The sequence below is a fragment of the Anguilla anguilla genome, chromosome 15 (genome assembly GCF_013347855.1).
Source record: "Anguilla anguilla isolate fAngAng1 chromosome 15, fAngAng1.pri, whole genome shotgun sequence".
In the NCBI taxonomy this organism is placed as follows: domain Eukaryota; kingdom Metazoa; phylum Chordata; class Actinopteri; order Anguilliformes; family Anguillidae; genus Anguilla; species Anguilla anguilla.
The window spans coordinates 26,186,977-26,207,819 of NC_049215.1; the positions used below are offsets into that span (position 1 = coordinate 26,186,977).

Sequence of the window (20,843 nt, forward strand, 5' to 3'; positions counted from 1 at the left end):
GACCGTTGAAAGGTTCTGGAATGTTCTGTGGGTCAACTGAAGTGTCATATGGAAGAATCAGGTCCAGCGCCCGGAGCGTACTTAAACTGTGGCCTGCATTTTCAATAACCAGTACAGCGAGTTCTTCCCTGAGCCCAAGAGAGCCACAGACTACACACTGTACTCCACATATACACATATACGACACACACTCACAGATTTGTACTTTTTATTAGGCCTATGTTCTATAATTATCACCATATGAAAAATATATACTTTACCAGATCAAGCGTGTGACAGAGCTTTGTTTGAAGGGCCATCTTCCGGTCTTCATGTTTGATGAGGTATGGAAAAGTGTATGATGAAATGACAGTATTTTTTATTTTATTTTTTTGGGGGGGGGGGGGGGGCAGTGATTCCGTTTCTTTTTCCTTTGTGAGAAGATGGCAAGAGGTGGCATCCAGACTGAACTGGTTTCTTGTTGTTTGTGTTCTCACCACTTCTGGCAGCTCTGCCATTGGAAACACACTGAAGCGATTGTGAAGAGGGCTAGGATGCTTCAGCAGATCAAACGGCCCTGCCAGTCATTTCTCCTCTCCCTGGATTCAAATCAAAGAGCTCACTCTGATAGAATCTGATTCAGAATCTGCTTCTCTGAGAAAAATAGCATTGATGCAACATTCCAATTACGTGTTTTTTTTTCTTTTCGATTTATGTGTTCACAGAATAATTGCTGGTAATAACAAAATATTTTTCAATTGTAGTTTTGGAGCAATGACTGAGAAGCTTTCTTTTGCTCATTTTTTTAAATTTCAGGTGCTTTGCAGGACATTCTGTCCTGTCGGTATAAAGCTCTTCATTTTCATGGGAGATGAATGTCCGTTGAAGTGCTGCTATGATTAGTAGCACTTGAATAGATATACAGATCCTTCAAATTCTGATAGTTAGCAAGAAAATGCACTTGGTTCAATTTCAGAGGGCAGTGCAACACACAAATATGTGCACATTCCAACATTTAATATTTGATTAAAAAAAGCATGAAGCAATACATAGTCTGTTTGTACTTCATGTATTCTCTTTTTATGAAAATATAGTATAAAATAATATAGTCAATACATCTTACTCAAATTAGAGTCACCCAAACTGTATGGAATTGTGCTAATCATCTTTACTTTTTGAAGTGCAATTGTATTTTATTTGAATTTTATACAGGCAAAATGGCATGGATATGCAAACATAGTTATTATACAGCAAGACATGCTGGTAAATCTGCAGATCTTCGCACAAAATTAATTTCTGTAAACAGCTGCAACTTAGGCCACATACACACATGATGTTCTATACAACATTGGGGATTCAAAAATACATTTTTGAGACATAACCATGACTTAAAGCACTTTTGTTATTATGTATGTGTTTGGATCATTGGAACATTGTTTCAAAACACTTCTGCGTAACAGTTTAGTTTTGCTTTCAGGTGACAATTATTGTCAGTATGGTCTGTTTTGACTCAGAAATATACTTGCAATACCAACTGCTTTGCCATCTAGTCATATTAACTGTAATGCCACACAAGCCCTGTGCATGCTTTTGACTCTGGGCAAAGGTTTGGGTTGGATTCTGTCCACATTTGCCTATGTGGAGTACATTGCTCCCATGAATTAGAAATAGAAGCAAGTCAAAATAGAGGTAAGTTAACTTTTCTTGTCATTGACGCTTGTTTGAAAGCATAACATATCCTGACATACAGTATTTCACAGTAGATATGACATTTTCAGATTTATGAAATACGTTGCATCATGTATTGTTTTGTAACCTTATAATTTTGTTACGTGTGTGTATGTGGGGGGGCGGGGGGGGGGGGGGGGGCAAACATGGACTTGGTCTAGTTTGAAAATGCTTTCAGCTAATCGTGCAGTATATTTCTTTATTCCTCGTTAGTTAGTCTTCCACTGCAACGTTCAGTTATAAGACCTGGCCATTTTTATAATGACAAAACCCTCAGAAATTGGAATCTACTATATAGCCTTGTACAGGAAGAACAAGTGACAGTTGCTAAGTGATGATTATATGCATTTTTTGTGTCATTGAAAAACAGTATATATAACAACATAAAAGTGAATCGGATTGATTTTGTCCTAAAAGCTAAACAAAATAGATTGACATCATAGTTTGTGGTGATGTTCTATTTTCGGGGTTAAAGATCTACACACAGCACACTCTATTTAGTGCGATTCAAATTGCCATTCAGTAGTAAGCACCTTTAACAATTATAAATGAATGCAGTGAGATGGTATCTTAAAGAATGAGCCACATCTGAAAAGGAATCCTGGTTTTTTGTTTCATGTGACAAGAAAACTCACCGGAAGTGAAATTTCAGTTTTATCAAAATACTGGTCTGGAAATGTAGCTTTGTATTAACATTTTATTTAGTCTTGGCAGTTAATAAGTGAGGAAGTGCATTTAATGTGAAGAAAAAACTACAATTAAAGCCCAATGGACATTTAGCCACAAAATAGGCGGCCAGTCCTATTCAGGAAGTAAATAATAATAATTTGAACAAAAACTCCAGTGTAGAATATGTTTTCTCCGACTAAATGCGAAATAAAGCCCCAACATCTGTTTTACTGAATACCTGAGACGAAGTCACCGCTGAACTAATCTTGCACTGGTGAAGTACAGTTTAACGCATCTTAAATTATTCCACATGTAACTCCACAGGATTTTACCATGCCATTAATTTAGATGCTAGTTTACATCTTTATATTCAGCTATTTAAAATGAAATATTTGTGTTATATATTTTTTTTTCAGTTGAATCACAAATTTAACCCAGAAAGTGTGGAGTTAATATTATAAATATGGATTATTATGAAAATCCACCTTAATTGAACAACCATGTCTGCAAAGGGACTAAAAAGTGTGAAAAGTCAAAAAATTTACCAAATTTTAATAATGTATTCCATTTCTGTTTGAATAAATTAACCTCCATCACTGAACCATTAAAAATGTGTTCACAGTGCTTTGGATAAAACTTGAAAGCTGCAGTGTTTTGTGTCTTGCCAGGGTGTGTTTAAGCACTATTTCTTCATTGTGAAATCCCACACAGTTCTGGTGGCTCAAATGGCTATATTCTAAATTTGTTCATTCTTAATTGTAATGCCTCTCTGAGGTCTTTTTGGATGTTATTATAACATTATTTTCTGCATGCCTTACTTTTCACGCTTCAGCTGTATTTGCTGTCTTATTCTACCACCAGAGGAATCGAGCATTTGTGTTGTGTGGATGAATTTAAAACACACTGAGGCGATTACCTATGTTAAATACGTGATCACATTATTAATTTTAGGTGCGCAGAAATGTTGCGTAAAAGCGCATTTTTTCTGTCAGGAGACTGTTATCCTCTATTATCATCTATCATATGTTCTGTTTTGAAATCACCATGAAATACCAACTACTTTGCCATCTAGTCGTGTTGACTATAATGTCACACAAGTCTTCCCAGAAAAATTTACAACAGAAAATGACAGAAACTGACAGAAAATCTCATCGGTATGGTAATAAGGCAAGCTATATGGTGATTTTAAATGTAGTGCAGAGCACTTGAAAATATGAACAATTGTTTCAAAACAATCATGACATTTTTTTAAAACTGAGAAATGCGTTTCAATATTTTTTGAACATGGTGATTCAAATCCACCGAACGGTGGAAGAAAAAAAAATATTTTAACAGTTTACAGTGAAACATGTGTTCACAAATAAAACTGTCAGTCAATAACAGTCAGAATGTTACCTTATTAATTTGTGTTTTTATTCTATTGTATTGTATTTAACTAGTTAAGCTTCCAATATCGCAGAACTTTTACAATCAAAAGTCTTATAGCTTTTAGTTTCCATTTCCCCGACTTTTATATATCATATTTACATGTTGAGCATCATATTCAGCGAATATTAAACAATCATCCGTATCACCCCTTGCCTAACATATTGTATGACAGACTTGTGTCAATGGGGTGATAGAGAGCTGCATTATCCTTCCTGGTGCATCCTTGAGAACAAGAACGGCCCAAACTGCCTTCCCCTTTCACTAAATTTGAGCAACAATTAAAATTATGATGAGTAATCAGCAACAACTTAAATAAAATGCTAGCAATGGCCTGTTAACATGAAACACAATAATTCCTTTTTTAATATTTTTTTTTTTTACTATGGGACACGAGGGATCTTACTTCAGTCTGTCCCAGTCCTCCCTTGCACGGGAGCCTCGGGTTCTTTTTCTCTCTGCCTTCAGACCGTGGTCCGCTGAACTGCTTCCCAGCACAAACAGATATAACGGAATCTGTTACCTGAAGCCTGAAAATGGTCCGTCCTGCGGGCATGCATATCTTCGAATTATCTTAACCACGTACTACGACCGCTTATTTGCATGTGCATCCACCTATGTTAAATATACTTTACGGTGTAGGGGAAGACGGCCACGAACATTTGCGCTCATTAGCATACCACCGAATTGCATGGCTTTACAGGATGTGTGCATTATTAACAGAGGCTATAAATATTTTACTGAACTACGAAAAATAATGGACAGTCTGACTTCAAACAATTTATCGCTATAAGTTTTTCCATAAAATCGACTGTTTTTTTCGAACAGGTCAAGAGTCATTTCAGCGCGTGTACACACAAGCGCATTTTGTTCTTGAAATCTTCACACTTGAAACCTTAGACAGTTTGAACATGTTCTTGGGGTAATGTTGAGTTAATCTACAGGTGATATCTTTTATAGCCATTTACAAGTTTTTGGAATAATTTGGTAGCGTTGAGCCGCTGTTGTCTTGTTAGCAATGTCAAAGACCAAGTGCTGCAAGATTTAAACGCACACTGGAAGTTTGTGCGCACGAATTTTATTCATACTTAATTTCACCTGCATGTGGAATATGAATATTTTTCTGATGTAAATACGAATTCGGGGAATTTCTGAATTAATGTTATTAAATTTGCGTGGTTTATTTGGGCCGTCAGATTGATGAAACCGTATGGAGCACTCACAACAATTCACAATAATTTACCACAGACGCAAAAGGAAAAAAATGATCATTTGTTTTCATCATTAAACGCTACACGCACCTTCTCTAGTACTTTGTAATATGTAAACGTTCATAATTAAATTCGTAACTAAAGTATTTTAGTTGTGATAATTAATAGCAGGCCTAATGTGCTGACTGATTGAAACGTTTACAACCCATCCTAATTTATTTATGACTGGAATGTTATTGATTGTCTGTTGTATTGCGATAAGAAAATCCGAATATAAATCATACTGTTTTAAGAGTTTTAAATAACCCGTGTTTATTGGATATTTTCCCGTTTATTTATAGCAGAATGAAGGTAAATTGTTCACCTAAAATAGTCAGAAATGCCTCAAGAAGGTGAAGCAGTCGTGATTCATTTGCACCTTTATTGAATCGTCGGAGTATATAGGCTGCTCTCCACGGTACCTTAACAAAAAACAAAGGACAAAATAGCCTACTTTAGAAGGAGTCTCATCCAAAATGAGCTTTTCGAGGTCTAATGTTATAATCTTAGTAGACGACTAAAATATTTCAGTCAACCTTTTCGTAGTGATAAACATTTGGCCTGTATTTGTTTTCAGAGAACCATCATCAGACCTATTTGTTTCACATTTTAATTTTAAGACGGTATATAGACCTCTTTAGTATGATATTACGTCAGCAAAGACATGTGTCTTCGATTTTTCCATTGTAGATATATCACTGAAATTACCTCCCGAACCATAATGACGCCAAATAAATGACATTTATTTACCGGTCATCGTTAACTTTATAGACATGGAAACTGTAACACGTTTTATAACTCGGTCATTTAAATTTCACGGACAACCATTTATTGTAGGTGCATTGTGTTCTGTTGTTTTTTTGGCTAACTCTGTTGAGTGGTGACTTTGTCCTCCCCGGCTGTAGACTGCAGACACTATAACCCTGCGTTTTTATTTTGATTTCAGGGTGTGTACAGTATTATTCAAATATTGTTGCCATTAACATCATTGGTGTTAATAACGTCAAAGAAGCGATTGTGGAAGATGGGGTTTTGTTTAATTGGTTAATATGAAATGCTTAACATATGTGGTTACAATTTCATTGTATTCGAAGTGTTTATTTTCGCAGGCATATTTATTTGCTAAAATAGGCTCGAAAACCAAAATTATACAAAATAAACAAAATATAAAATTGCACTAAAAGGACAGTAACATGTTTCAGATATATTTATATCAATGCATTACATTTATACAAACAAAACTGTATGTTGTAGATATGCACATACAAGCCAATACAATTATCATGTTTTAGGCGATTAAATCACAATAAGTGTGTCAAGATGAGAGAAAAATGCAACCACACACTGACAGTGAAATAGCGGTCTAATTATAATAAATCAAATGTGTGTGGCTGATTAGCACAAAATTCAACTTTTCAAGTTAAATTATGGAAAATGTCAATAGGGAACACAGAATTGAAGTTAAGCGAGTGTAAGGCGTATTTTTTGTGTTGTTACTGATTATGTTTATTTATAGCGCTAGATAGCACATTAAAAATTAATTTAAACATTAAAGCATTCATTGAAATGTGAGCATTATTCTGCAGAGACGTTTGTATTAATACCCGCTATCTGGAAGGAAAGCCTTACATTATTGCGATGCAGTATGCAGTTTAAATAGGTTCTCTCTTAAGTAGGCCAGAATTTCATCGTTATATATTCCCATAATGGAAAATAACAGATAAACTATTTTTAGCAAGATAGCTTGTTTATCCTGTAATTCCTTGGAATGTTGTCGTTAAACATGCCAGATAGATTTTTAACGAATAACAGTCTGCTAAAACAAAAGATTTACACACCAGTTAATAGCCTATGTTACTGAAATAAAACCAAGACTCGAGAAAAATAGACACACGCATTGCTCTAATTATATGCTTAGCAACCTGTCTTGACTTGAACTGTGCCTTAATGATATTTTTTTTTAAATGTAACTGTTTATGGTTTAGGTAATTTGTTCAGCAACTTCATAATCTTTTTGAACAGGCATTAAGCTTCATTTAAGATAAAATTGTTTGATTTTATTGTAGTCAGTGTGAAAATTAATTTAAGCACCTACTCGTGTTTCTTTTTTCTTTCGCATTTGAGTTTCTGAAAATTTGCATGCCACATTTACAAAATTACCTCCCAATGGGTGTTCTCCGCTTTCAAGAAGTGTGTATCAAAAGAACAAAAACTTCATGGAACCCGCTCACCAGTCGATTCCATGTGTTTTCTCCCCACATAATGACCGAGCTACCTGCCCGAGTTTCTGAACTCAGAAATGTAAAGCTTGCTGAAGATTTACTCAAAACAATGGAGGAAAGTCGGATATTGCAACGTTTCTGTGCAGGTGTCCTGGTCTCTACAATTTCCCCGTATTAAAACAGTGCGAGAGTCAAATTTAAATCTGTCTGGGAAAATCTGCAAAAAGTCTTCATGTGAATGGAAGACCACCACCGTGCTTATCGTGATAAACGATGTTTTAATTTTGGGAACATTTAGGCAACTCTATAAGGGCTAGTAACATTGTAGACGGGACTTTTAAAACTCACATTTATGCTGTTGTCACGAATAATGAATCGCATAACAGTATTTAAATATAGCTAATTTACGGAGTTATTTCTTTGTGCAAATCTCAGTATATGAGACATTCGTTACACATTTGCATTTTTAAATGTAGCCAAATTATGCTTTAAATTTATATGACTCTTGGTTATACAATTGCAAAACAAATTTAGCAACGACAGTTCTTAAGACACTTAAGAATAGTGTCTTCTTAGTATGAATGGCTTGCACATGGGCTTAGTTTGGAAACAAAATGAATCAAAGATAGGCCTAGTAGCTTCACGTTTTTTTTTAATGAGCTAACAGCCTGTAAGAGATTGGGTTTTTATGTATTTCATCAAAATACAAAGTACATCTCTTTTGAGTTGCTGTGCTTATTTATGTGTTTCGCATGTGTAGGTGCAGACGGTATTGCTGTTTTACACTGAGACTCGACGGGGATAATTTAGAGCAAGCACAATGTCAAGATGTTCCAGTTTAAGGTCCCAGAATCAGGGTGAGTTTTTCTCTCCTTTCATTGGACGACACATTTTGGCTCTTTCTCTTTCCACGCTTCTCATTGGACGCGTAGGATTTGACAGGAGATGAGAGGGTTGCCCCAACCGCTTCGGAAAAAGTTCTCCAGAAGTGTTTATCAATCAGAGAGTGGGAGAGGGGGAAAGGGAGAGAGTGTACGTGAACGCGATAGCGATATAGTCTACTGGATAGGAAAGGAAAATAAAGGAAAGAGAGGACTGAAGGCAGAAAAGGAAATAGAATAGAAAGCAGAATTACCGGCCAAACAACCTTTTATTTCTGACGGGGGTTCGAGCTAACGGAGCCCCTGAAGGAAATGGCACCTCCCCAACCGAGAAGTCTTATCTAGCCAACTTTTATTAGTCCTAGTATCTGGATTACTTTTTTTGTCTGTGGAGAGTGATTTCGCTTTAAAACAGTCTGTAAACATTTTGTTTCCTTTACTCGGCTCTGGAAGGAGGATTTTTGTTCTCTGTGGGATTTTCCGTGTAAGAGATGACTGACAGGAGGCGATCTGCCGCCGCGCTGAGTTCGAGGGCGCACGCCTTTTCGGTGGAAGCTCTGATCGGGACGAACAAGAAGAGGAAACTCAGAGGCTGGGAGGAAAAGGAATTGGAATTGTCCATGGAAAGCCTCGATACCAACGGACCGTTAGGAGACGGCGAGGACCCTGCGCATTGTCTGGATATTGACCCTGGTTAGTGCGTAGTGGCCATTTAAGCGTAATCGTTTTTGTTTTTGCTCTTTCCTGTTATAATTGTCTGTACAAAAACGGTGTTGTTGCGCGCACAGATGATGCCACAAGTGAAAACCGCAACACTATCGTTGTTTCCTTTTAACGTGCAGGAGCTATTCTTTATTAGAAACGTATTTCTAAGAGAAATTCAACACTTAGTCTGTAAAATGCAATTTTGCAGAAGACGATAAAACGGTCATCCATGTTAAGAATTTCATCATGAGATGGGGTACCCTATGATGTGGGGATATAAATAAGGCATTTATTAAAATGGCAGCACAAAATAGGCTACACTATTTTAGCACCCAGAAATTTTTAGGATTATGTTTGACACATTATGAGCAGTTCCCCGTTAAAATAATCTATACAAGAGTCAGTGAACCTTAGTGAGGGCCCAGGCACGCCATTCTTAAAAAATAAAATAAAAATTATTCCCCAGGCCCCTTTCGATTTTCTGATTTTTCGGAGATCGGGTTTTGTTTTGATATTCAACAGTTGTTACGTGGCCATGGTTCAATTTAAGCACTTCTTGTTGTAAAATGTTCTTTGACTAAAATTTAAATATATTAAACAAGGTTGTTCCATTTCTTAAACGTTTGAAGGCCTTTGTGAAGGACACTTTATGACCTCTGTTTAAGTAAAAAAACAAAAAAAACAAACAACAACACCAACAGTACTACTACTACTACTACTACTACTAATACCAATAATAAACATCATCATCATAATCATCGTCAGCATACAGGGCAGCTCGTTTTAATCACGTCCATGGGTAATCATGATTAAACTGAGAATTCATGAATATATTGTAAAACTTTTATAGTATGTTTCTTGAAAGTTTTAATTTTTTAGATAAAGGATAATGATCTTATCCCTTTTTTAATCATTGTAAATTATATAATTAGCAATCTTTTATTTTGTGATAACTCACAAACGCCAAATATATTTTATATCTGCTGTTCTTTAAAGTAGCTTCTCGTGTACATATGGAAATATATTTCAAATAATTCAAAAGTAAGAATTACTGAAGATTCTTTAAAAGGTAATTAAGCATGTATGTGTGTACACGTGCACCATATTATTTTTGGCCATATTTTCTCATTCCTGACCTCAAAATATTCCATGCTCATCGTTCATTTAGCTTTTTTCCATTTTTACCAGGAGACGTTTACACGAGCTCATAAAATAAAAGTATAGCCTTCAGCAATTGGAAGGATGTCTAACTTTATTGTATTGAAAGATCAGCCGTAACCAGCAGACAAAATGGCCAAAATTCTTGCAATTGCGGAACGCCCTGGCACTATCGGCACCATGCCTTCTTGCGCTACAGTGGCGTAGGAGCTATGCGCCATCGAGAAGCACAAACGTGATTGTGTCTAGCCGTCATACAGCCTTCTCATGAAGCTTTTTCCGATGTATCTGATATAAATTACCATATTTTGAAGCACAACAATTATAGGCCTACATGGCCGATATATGTATAAGTATATAGCATATAAGTGTATATATATACACGACTAAATCAATTTAAGCAGCCTGGCAACGAATGTGTCGCTATAGCGTCAAACTTCCAGACATTTGGTTATGTACAGAAAGTCAACGTGTAGGCTACTACATGTTGCGCGTAAAAAATCATTTGATTCCAGGCAAGCTTAAATAAAAGATATGTAGGTTGAAGTTACAAAAAGGGTGTGTATGAAATGTGTACAGGAATGAAAAGTCTCATTGAGTAATGTATGGCGGGATCGTTTCACCTTTTCATTTGTCTTCACACGTATTTTACCTTTAAGAGTGTGTCGTTCATAGCAAGTTGTCAGCTGGTTCAACACTTGCAAGAAATATTTAATTTTAATAAACATTTGAGAAACGTGTGATTTGAGTTTAAAAATAATTTGATATGGACTGTAATGAATTAACAAATTGATTCCTGGCGCGGTACGTTGTATGCAGGTTAGTTATCCCTCTGCATACTGTGAAATCAAACGCTCATGATTTATCAGGTTAAGAAAAAACCTGTATCAGGAGAATTCACACTTTTACTGTCATGAAATGTTCTTTTTTTCAGATATACAAACCGCAATTGTTGTTGATGATCTGTTGTGACATAAGCAATTGTAATGGGTAGGCTATTATGAGGCGGTAGCTGTAATCGAATCCGGTTATTCTAACCTGATTCACATATTTTATTTACATTTTCATTTTCAGTTTTAGGCATTTTTTTTCAAACTGTTTACACAGCTAAAATTATTTACATACACAGTACAATGTCCAGTGTTAATTAAGCTTTAACAGAGTAGCCTACATATGAGTCCAGTAGCGACCAGGTGTAGCCTACTCTGTAAGAGTTGATTTAACACTGATCATTTTACTGCGCAATCCATTGATAGATCTATAGATATTCACTGAAGCAATTAAGTTTCCTTGTTGAAGGGCAGTGCTCCACCTGGGAGTCGAACCTGTAACTTTTGGGTTAAAAGCTATAAGCTCTCTAACCTAAATGACAAAAAACGTGTATAAGAACAAATTTATTAACAACATTATTTGTTTTCCTCGCAGATACTAATATAATGCTCCGGTGATTTGTTTGACTCACTGTCAAGCTAAAACTAATGTCACGAACACAGACAGGTGTGACTCTGTTTAGTGACACTGACTTTCCTTCACACACTTTCAATCTGTCTCACTAGGTCTTTTCTGTCGCTCACCACTCTGAGATATACAGGCAACTATTCAAATATTGCTTTAAATCAATCTTTATATGGACTAAACCAGAGTAACTGCGTAGTCAAGAAAGCAAAACTAGAGGCTAACGGCAAAATGTTAAAAAAATACTGTTAATGATTGTTCAAGCGCAGCTCGTTTGGATGCCCATTCGTAGAGTATTAGCCTCGGGAAACGTGCACAATAACAAGCAAACGGGACGTTTTGTGCACTCCACACAAATGTACAATTCAATCAAATGTGTGCGAGAATTTTACGCCTAAGATTGAGTTACTAAGCTATAATATCACATTTCTCTAAAGCAATTGTACAGCATTACCAGCATTAAAACGAATTTTTTCATTTTAATTCCATTCCTTGTATGAAATGAGAATCAGTTGCAGTTTAGGCCTATACTACACCGTAAAATGTCCAGTGTTGATCCGATCGTAAAGACTACATTTAGACGCTGCAGTCTGCTGTGCGACAGAATTTCCATTAGACAGCGGCTGTTTCTCAGTGTCTAATTAATTGAACATGCCGTGACACTTGAACAGTTGGAATGGGGCATTTTTGGCGGCGTAGTCTTTAGAAGGTGGATTTCTCATCGATCCTTGGGAGCATTGCTGACAGCTCGTTTCTGTGGTCACTTTTTGTTTTTCAGGCTATTGTTTGACCCTTTTAAAGCATGATACTCAAGCTATATTTAATGTATATATTTATCGCAAGAAAACTGTGTATGACATATAAAAGCAATAAATATATAATGGAAAGAAAGTCCGTCATATAAAGGCGTCCCTTTGGATTGATGGGTTGTTATAACGCCCTGTAATAAAAAACAAAAAACAAAAAAACTAGCCTCAGTATTATCAGAAGTCTCTCTCCTTTCTTCCCTCAATCACGCTGGCGCGCGCGTACACGGAGAAGGTGAAATTATAGGCCTACTCGTTACGATTTTTCAAATGTTCACGATTGTTTTCGGAAAGGCATTATGACAGCCAAACATTTCTGTACGATTCTTTAAAATTATAATGCAAAGCCACCATTTTGCAAATAATATAATGTGTATAGGTTAAATATAATAGTTTTTGAACACTTGCACTGACATTTGAAAGAATATAAAACTTATAATTCTGATTGTAGCTTAATATCTAAACATATTAAATGTATTATCAATGGCTTTTAAAAAAAATTATTTCAGGGTACTAGATTATTATACCTAAAATGAATGGAGAAAAATAATTCCCTGTCATTTATCCAAAAGTTGAAAATATTAGACAGTAGACTCAGTTAATCAAGTTGGCAGGTAATTAAAATACAAAATTTAAGAGCACGAACTGTGACAGAAATAATTCATAAGCAGTGTTTACAATGAATGTGTTGGAAAAGTGCCCTGGCATTTAGTTTTTCCTACTGTTGACCACTCGCTGATATGTAGCGCTGATAATAACATTGATACACCGAAGTATGACGTTGACTTTCAGTACAGTGGCCATGAGTAGTCAGCCCATTGAATTTTCATTGTGTCGACAATATTGTGCCCAGCTAATTGCATTTCCTATTATTTGTAGGAAATTTTTAGGAAAAAACATTCTGTAAACTGGCTGCATATTCATTCTATATAGTAATTTTTCAATCTGCATTGAGTGAGCCATCACGTTCCTCATATTTCCCCACCTGTTTACACAGGGGTGTGGAGTAGAAACGTGATCCAGGCCATCGGTGTTCCAGCTCATTGTTTGACTGAATTCAGCTCAGGGCTTGGAGAAACAGAATAATTCCAAATTCAACCGCAGGGTAGTTTGGACAGCACAAGGCCTGCTTCCCTAGCACAGAAGCTGGAACGTGCACTCGTTCTACGAGGACCTTGGGCCCATTGCTTAGTCATCATTAGTCACGCAGTTACGGTAATCAACGGATTAACTGTGCTGAAATGAGCAGTTTAACTGCTGAAATAAGCAGCCTCTTGCCTGCTGGGCTCCTGTGTGGTACTCCCCAACACTGTAGCGGCTATTTCTCTCTACCTTACACGCCCTGAATCAGTACTGGCCAAAGGGTACACCTAAACGACCAATCAGCACAACGAATAGCCCCCTCGTTGGCTCGTGGAAGCAGTGGGGATGCAGCGCCGCTGAGAAGAGAGAAAAACAACACTAGCTCTGGAGCAGTCCGGGCCCAAGCCTGCACAGGCTCCGGCGGGGAGCTGTGAAGCGTCGCAGGCTGACTCCTGAGTCAGGGCAGAGGGAGCTGGTGGGGGGGCGCCGATGACAGCGGCAGTGAATCGACACCGCACACGGCTCTGCGGGCGAGGGCAGGCGAGGTCCCCGGCTCAGCACCGTGCTCCTCAGCCCTTCGGAAAGGGGGCGAAGGGGGGGGGGGGGGGGGGGGGGAGACCTGTCATCCCAATTACACTGAGAGCGCTTCTCGGAGAGACGCTGAAAGGTCGCGCTTTTCCCCCCTCTGTCTCTCTGTGGTCGGTCGGCCCTTCACACGGAGTGTCTTCGCGTTGCCCTCGGAAATCTTCCCGTGTCTTGCTGCTTCCCAGCGCGAGGATGCGTCTTCGCTCGTTGTTCTATCAACTCTGATTCGGAAAGCAGGCCATATTGCTTTATAAGGCATGGGGCAAAAATATTTTTCCAGTTCATATTGATTGTAATTATTTGGTAATCTGTCATAACAATCAAATATATAAGCCCGGCTTTCACCCCATCTCTTTGGTCTGTGTCCTTCTATGTAAATGGCCACTCTCATTACCTAGTGCCATGAGCTTCTGCGTTTCCACCCGTAGATGTGAAATTCAGCTATGATTGTAGAGTATGGTTTACAGATCACTGAAAGCTTGAATTAATCACCTTTTTGGTTATTTTATTTTTATTGGGCAGAATGTCAGCATCTAATGTCTGCAGTGAAGCTATACTTAAACTAATTTGATTCTGCACTGCATGATGGGCCACTCTTTTGTTTGACAGATAGAAAGATAGATAGATTCGATTTTTTTATTTTTCAAAGATACTTTATTAAGTACTCCTTCTTTCAACCAGACATACAGTAACACGAGATTCAAAAACCCAATGACTAAGTACTTAAAGGAATCAACAGAAAGAATAAAAAAGTTAATCTCACATTCCATTTTACAATTCACATCCTTCACCACCTCATTTGCAATTCTCCCCTAGTTAGTGAACACACAACGCCCCCAATACGACACACAGTTTTCATAGATAGATTGATGGATAGACAGGTCAACAGTACTCTTTTAAAAGGTATGTGGATGACATACTTATCAAACTAATAATTTTAAAGGGTACAGCTTTCCCTGTGCAACTTTGTAGTCAAACCCTCCAAAACCAAAACACAAAGGAAGCAAGACAGCCAAACTGATTTTAATTAATGTCGGGCTCTGCCAAACCCCTCAGGATAGATTTATTCAAAGAAGCCAATAAATAAGATAAGCAGGATATTCCGGGACACCCTTCATGTTACAGAAGCCTAGCAATGTCACATCAAGGTCAATATATGTTTACATGTGACAAAATATAGCAGAGACAGGGAACCTGAATCTCATCTGCCATGCCACTGTTCCAGGCCTAGACGACCAAATCTCTCATTTCAAACTCACTAATACTGCTTAAAATATAACCGTAGACTAACAGGTCATAGCTGTATTATTGCTCATTTGAATTATATTCGTGAAAAAGACCAAATACATATACAAATGCTAATTGTATGTAACATGTAATCTACTTCCAAAGTGTAAATTTGATTCTCTTTCAACAAAGTGCTGAATATAGGGGCTGCACTGTAAAAAAAAACCCTTTATGGAATTAAACTACTGAATTTGAATGTTAGCAGACACACAAAGTAAACCCAATTGGGCCGCAATTAGTGCAAGAGCATCTTGACAATGTTATGCCTCAGTTATAGTGATTCAAGCACATTGCACTTTTTGCAGAAGAAGAACTAAACCCACTGCAAATATACAGGCAGCAGAAAGCAGTGGAATAGCTTTTGTGGCTAAGATTCTTATAGCTTAGACAGGTAAAATTGGCCATTTAAAATAAATGATTTGCCCACAGCCAATCAAACTGGACAATGACATGTTATTTTAAAAAACCCATTATTTACTTTTGATCTAGGTCATTTGGTGGACAACTGTAGATTGTCTCAATCGTGGTCCCTCTGAATATACAGTATGCTGTTCTAAAAAAATTATGACTAAAACAATAATTTTGTGCGGTGCTCATCACTCAAATATCTGCTAAAAATACACTGTTGTTTAAATGTGCTGCAGTGCAGGACTGCCATGTAAAGAGAGGGTTTAATTTGTTAAAAGGAAACTTTAAAGAGTAGCTTGATGAAATTTAAGGATCTCAATTACAATGAAAGAGATGAGTTAGGAGACACTGACATCTGTTAGGCCAATAGTAAATCAACAATTCTATCATGCAGTGCTTAGATATATAAGGTTGTTACTGAAGTAAATTGACTTTTATAAAGTTACTTCCTTACGGACCTTGAGGTGATATTGTATTGCATAGATAAACAAATACTGTAATATAGATCATACAAATGTCAACTAATTTGACACAGACCCGAGGAATTTACAGGTTGCCTCCACTATCACAGAATCACCATACAAAACCCCTGTAGTGCCGTTGTACTGTGTGTTGTGACTGAAGGATATCATTTTAACGGTCAAAAGAAGACGTGCTTATTCTAACCAGCCAATATGGCGAGCTTCTGTAACTGGGGACACTTGTTCCTTCATGGAGTTCTCTACTTTTTTGTAAATATATTCTCGCGCGCCATTCGCAGATTCGGAGGCTAGTCCCGGCTCAGACAGCGAGGGCTTGGCTGAGAGGACGTCTTGTTCGTTCGGCTCCCCCTCGGATCTGGCCCCCACCCCCTGCGACCCCTCACCCTCCTCCTCCATGGAGGAGATCCAGGTGGAGCTGCAGTGCGCCGACCTCTGGAAGCGGTTCCACGACATAGGCACCGAGATGATCATCACAAAAGCCGGCAGGTAATTTACCTCCTGATGCAGCACACCGCTGGTCGTAGGGCCTACAAACTATCCGGCAGCCAGGTTCGCGCGCAGTCTGACCCCTAAAATATAGATGGAATATATTTTAAGTTTGAATTGCCGTCTAAGCCTTCAATGCCCTTATAAGCGAATGAGATTTAGGCGAATGTTAATACATAATTTAAGAGGCTACTTTTTATAAATAGGTTTCTGTTGTTGGAAGCATCTTGGTCACTCACGCTTAGTGGAAAAGGAGGTGGCGCCGGCGACATAGTGATCTACGCAATTCTTTTACGCAGAAATGCCGTTGCGTAAGGGGAATAACTCAAGCACACTATGTTTTGGGGGTGCTAATGTGTTGCATATGGGGGCAAAAGGGCTCTGGACCCACGAGCACAGCTCTGTAATGACGAGCCAATGGTCTACTTGACGCTGGCAGTAGTCCATTCCTGAGATCACTGATAATGGAGAATACGCGCCAATGGGTCCTGTTTCTAATTAATTAAAAATATGTTTATGATTTTCTTGCTCTTTTGGGTGGCAATTATTTGAGAAACGAGGGATATAATTTACACAGTGGCAAGGAAAAACCTTCCCACTCTCATTCTTTGGCCAGGGTCGCATCGTTGGCCTTTTTCCTTTTGCATATATAATTTTACGATGAAGTCCATATTAAAAACATACATTTCTGGAATAGCCAACGACTTTTTAATTGAACGCCCGCTAAACTTCGAAATACAATGGACGCTGCTTTTCAAAATTGCAGTGAACCCGACGGGATTGTGCCAATCCAGATAAAAGCTGGAACCTTGAATGCTACCATGGAGCGCAGGGGCTGAAAAACTTACTAGCCTGTTATTTGCGGTTTACAAGTGAACAACACTAACCTACGTTTTGAATGAAGCGCGCGCGTTGTATTGTATTGGCGTAGGCTGCTGTAACGACATAAAATATGGTCATTTGCTGCGTGATTCTCGACCCAGTGTTTTCTTTAACTTTTCATTTGGAAATCGATTGATAATACTGTCGGTTTAAGTGGACTTGCAATCCAGTGTAAAATTGATAACGTAAAAGTAAAAGTAGTTAAATCGTTTATTTTGCTTTGTGACACACCTAGATTCAAATATGTCGGGATTAGATGCAGTCCAAAAGACACGTAGCCTAACAGAAAATTGATTCGGTCCGAAAATACATTTTAATAAAATATTTTTTCATTCTGACTTCGATATTAATATTTATGATTACACAATTTACTACAGTTTACACAGAACTACTTCTAATAGTACTACAAGTAATAATAATATGACATGATATATTAACATATAATAATAGAAAGAATACAAACATATATATGTATATATATATATAGTAAATTATTTATTTATTTATTTATTATTATTATTATTATTATTATTATTATTATTCTTTTATTAATAAAAACATTTGACAAAAACCAGTATAGTTTGTAGATATAATCAATTATAACTGAGCATACTGATGCACAATGAACTGTTGAATCAGACTGAAAATAGATAAATAAATAAATATTGTATTTTCTAATTGTATTTTTGTTACAACCTCTGACCTCTGCCAAATAAAATGTTTATTAAATGTATAAAATCTTACAAACAGTGTCCATTTTATCAGAGCCATTAGATGGTCCAAAGCAATGCGGTACTTCTAAAGATTAATTCAGTATTCATCAATAAATTATACAAACCCTGCTAAAATATATTATTATTATTATTATTATTATTATTATTATTATTATTATTATTATTATTATTAATAACAGAAAGAAGACAAATCATTCGTGTACATTGTCTTATATCTCTTGTTATGAACAGTTAATACAAATTCAGCCACACATCACAGTCTCAGTCTTGTCAGGTGTATTTTAGACTAAATGTGTGAATAGCTGAAAGCAAAATACATTAAAATTTTAGGTTTGTTGAATGCAAATATACACTGTCAAAGACGTTAGCAGTCAGAATTTTTTTCTTCTTTTTATAAAGTGGAGAAAGTGAAAAAAGGAAAGTACCAATTTAATGCTTCATATACGTTCTGTAAGTTTGGGAAGAGGGATTTCAGAGAATTGGCTCATATGTTGCATCAGGAACTGAGCAATATATGCCGTCAAACCCCAAACAACAGCAGGGCCATAAATCTGGCATTTCTTTCCAAAGTGGTTTAAAATTAAATTAGTTGTATTTTTGTATTAATTTAAGTAGTTCTGCTTAGGTAACATAGGGCCTCTTTGAATATGCAACATTCTTTTTTATGCCTTCCTTAATAATGACCCTGTACTTTTCAAAGGAAGAGGAAGGGAAAATAGCCCTCTCATTATAAGTGGAAAGATTTATGACACAAAATGAAAATGCAGCTTTTCGAAATTTAAAATGGAGAGTTAACTTAAAATGGCCTGGTCTCGCTGTTTAAATGGCTCCCTTGTTATGAAAGTTAATTATTTTCGTAACTTACAGCAAATGGCTATAATTTCTGATGCTGTAAAGTATTGCATCCAGATTGCTGGGGAACGGCTCATTGCTATTCCATTAAGAATAAACCACCTCTTCACCGCATAGAACACGCTACAGTCCTTAATCTCAGTAATATAGGCAAATACTACACTGTGGCCGAACTGCATATGAATGTGCTTTAGAGAAAAATAATCAGACTTACAGATTTCCATTTTTGTGTAATTTTTTTGAGTGTTATTTTTCTTCCCCTCACTTTAGTACCACTGTGTGGTGAGTTTACACTGCTCTGATATCAAGATTTTAATGGTAAATATTTATTTATTTCAAGAAAGAGGAAGAATTCCTTACTGAAATACTCCAGATTTTTATACTGTATGCTTTTTCTTCAGTGAGATGTGTGGCCGAATAATAAATCTCTCTCTCTCTCTCTCTTTCTCTCTCGCTCGTGCTCTCTCTCTCTCTCCCCTCTATTTTTCTCTCTCTATAAATAGCTCTATATATAGTTTCCTTGCTTTTACCAATGATGGTAAATAAAATGTGGGTTTCAACCAACTTTTCACAAATGAGGATCTTGATGCTTGTAGTTGCTTTATTGGAAGCCTTTTTTATGGTTGATGAGATATTTTCTCTCTATGTGTTATTCTTTTTCTATTTCTATTTCTCTTGGTCTCTCAGTTCTGGCCTTGCAAACTGTCGGTGTTTTTCTGTCTTTCTGTGTCTTAGTGTACAGCTGACCCCTTTTGGCTCTACCCAACAGCTGGGGCCAAACTAAAGACAAGAGATCTATGGCATTGATTCTACTAGAAAGCTGAAGCTGTCACTTTACATCAGTAACAAATTCAAGGCCGAATTACTTTTGACATAATGCTTTAATTTAGCGTTACTTTCACTTTTCTTTAAACAAAGACAGTTGGTTAAAATCCTATCTGAAGTGCATTATTGTTGATTAAAATGCAGCTTTTTTCCCATTGTTATAGACCTGTATAATGAAATTGAATTCAACATTGTATCTTTGTATCTTTACCTTGTCCAACAATTGAAATATTAAACAACAATATATATGCCTCTTCTTGTCTCCTGTCAGGAGGATGTTTCCAGCCATGAGAGTGAAGATTTTAGGTCTGGATCCGCACCAGCAGTACTACATAGCCATGGACATAGTGCCGGTAGACAACAAAAGATACAGGTATGCAACCCCACACTGTGTACAGCGTCAAAAGCATTAAAAAAAATATTTTAAAAAATACGACACATATTCTCATCCCTAAGAAAGCTGATTTACGTCTGCGATCTGCTCTGCGCATACTGATTATAGCATTGTGTACATGTTTTATTCACAGAGGGAGTTGCTGTTCAAAAAAAAAAAAAAAAGCACTGACTTAAAACTGCTCATATATAGTACAGTTTCTGAGTGCATGTACTGTATTTATTCTACTGTACACTGTTTCTATTATATATAATCTTTGACAAAGTTAAAATAAAATTGCACATGGTTTACATACTGGGACATTAGACATATTGAGATGTATTTAATAGAATTTCTAAATCATGATTTTCGATGCCGCGCATGCTTGTAAAATTGGAAACGTCAAAATTCTTCATGGTTATGGAATTTCCCAGAAGGTATTGCAAACTGCTGTGTATAGTCGGTTCTACATGTATGTCATTGGAATGTCTATTTTTTATATTTTTTTTAAATTGAGCTCGAGAAATATGAAGCTCTTTACTGATGAAATTCAATGTATATATTTTTT

General features: G+C 36.8%; 1 protein-coding gene across 2 annotated transcripts in view; it reads left to right on the plus strand.

Annotated features, from left to right (window-relative positions):
• The window catches only part of tbx15 (T-box transcription factor 15), a 39,581-nt gene that overhangs the window by 5,160 nt on the left and 13,578 nt on the right, over window positions 1–20,843 (plus strand). The window contains exons 2-5 of one of the 2 annotated variants that reach the window (XM_035392965.1): window positions 8,034–8,130; window positions 8,608–8,847; window positions 16,402–16,609; window positions 20,174–20,275. In XM_035392965.1, the coding sequence (XP_035248856.1) occupies window positions 8,646–8,847; window positions 16,402–16,609; window positions 20,174–20,275 (512 nt within the window). In that variant the 5' untranslated portion in view covers window positions 8,034–8,130; window positions 8,608–8,645. Of the gene's footprint in view, window positions 1–8,033; window positions 8,131–8,275; window positions 8,848–16,401; window positions 16,610–20,173; window positions 20,276–20,843 lie in introns of those variants that run through there. The other variant, XM_035392964.1, reaches the window with a different exon arrangement.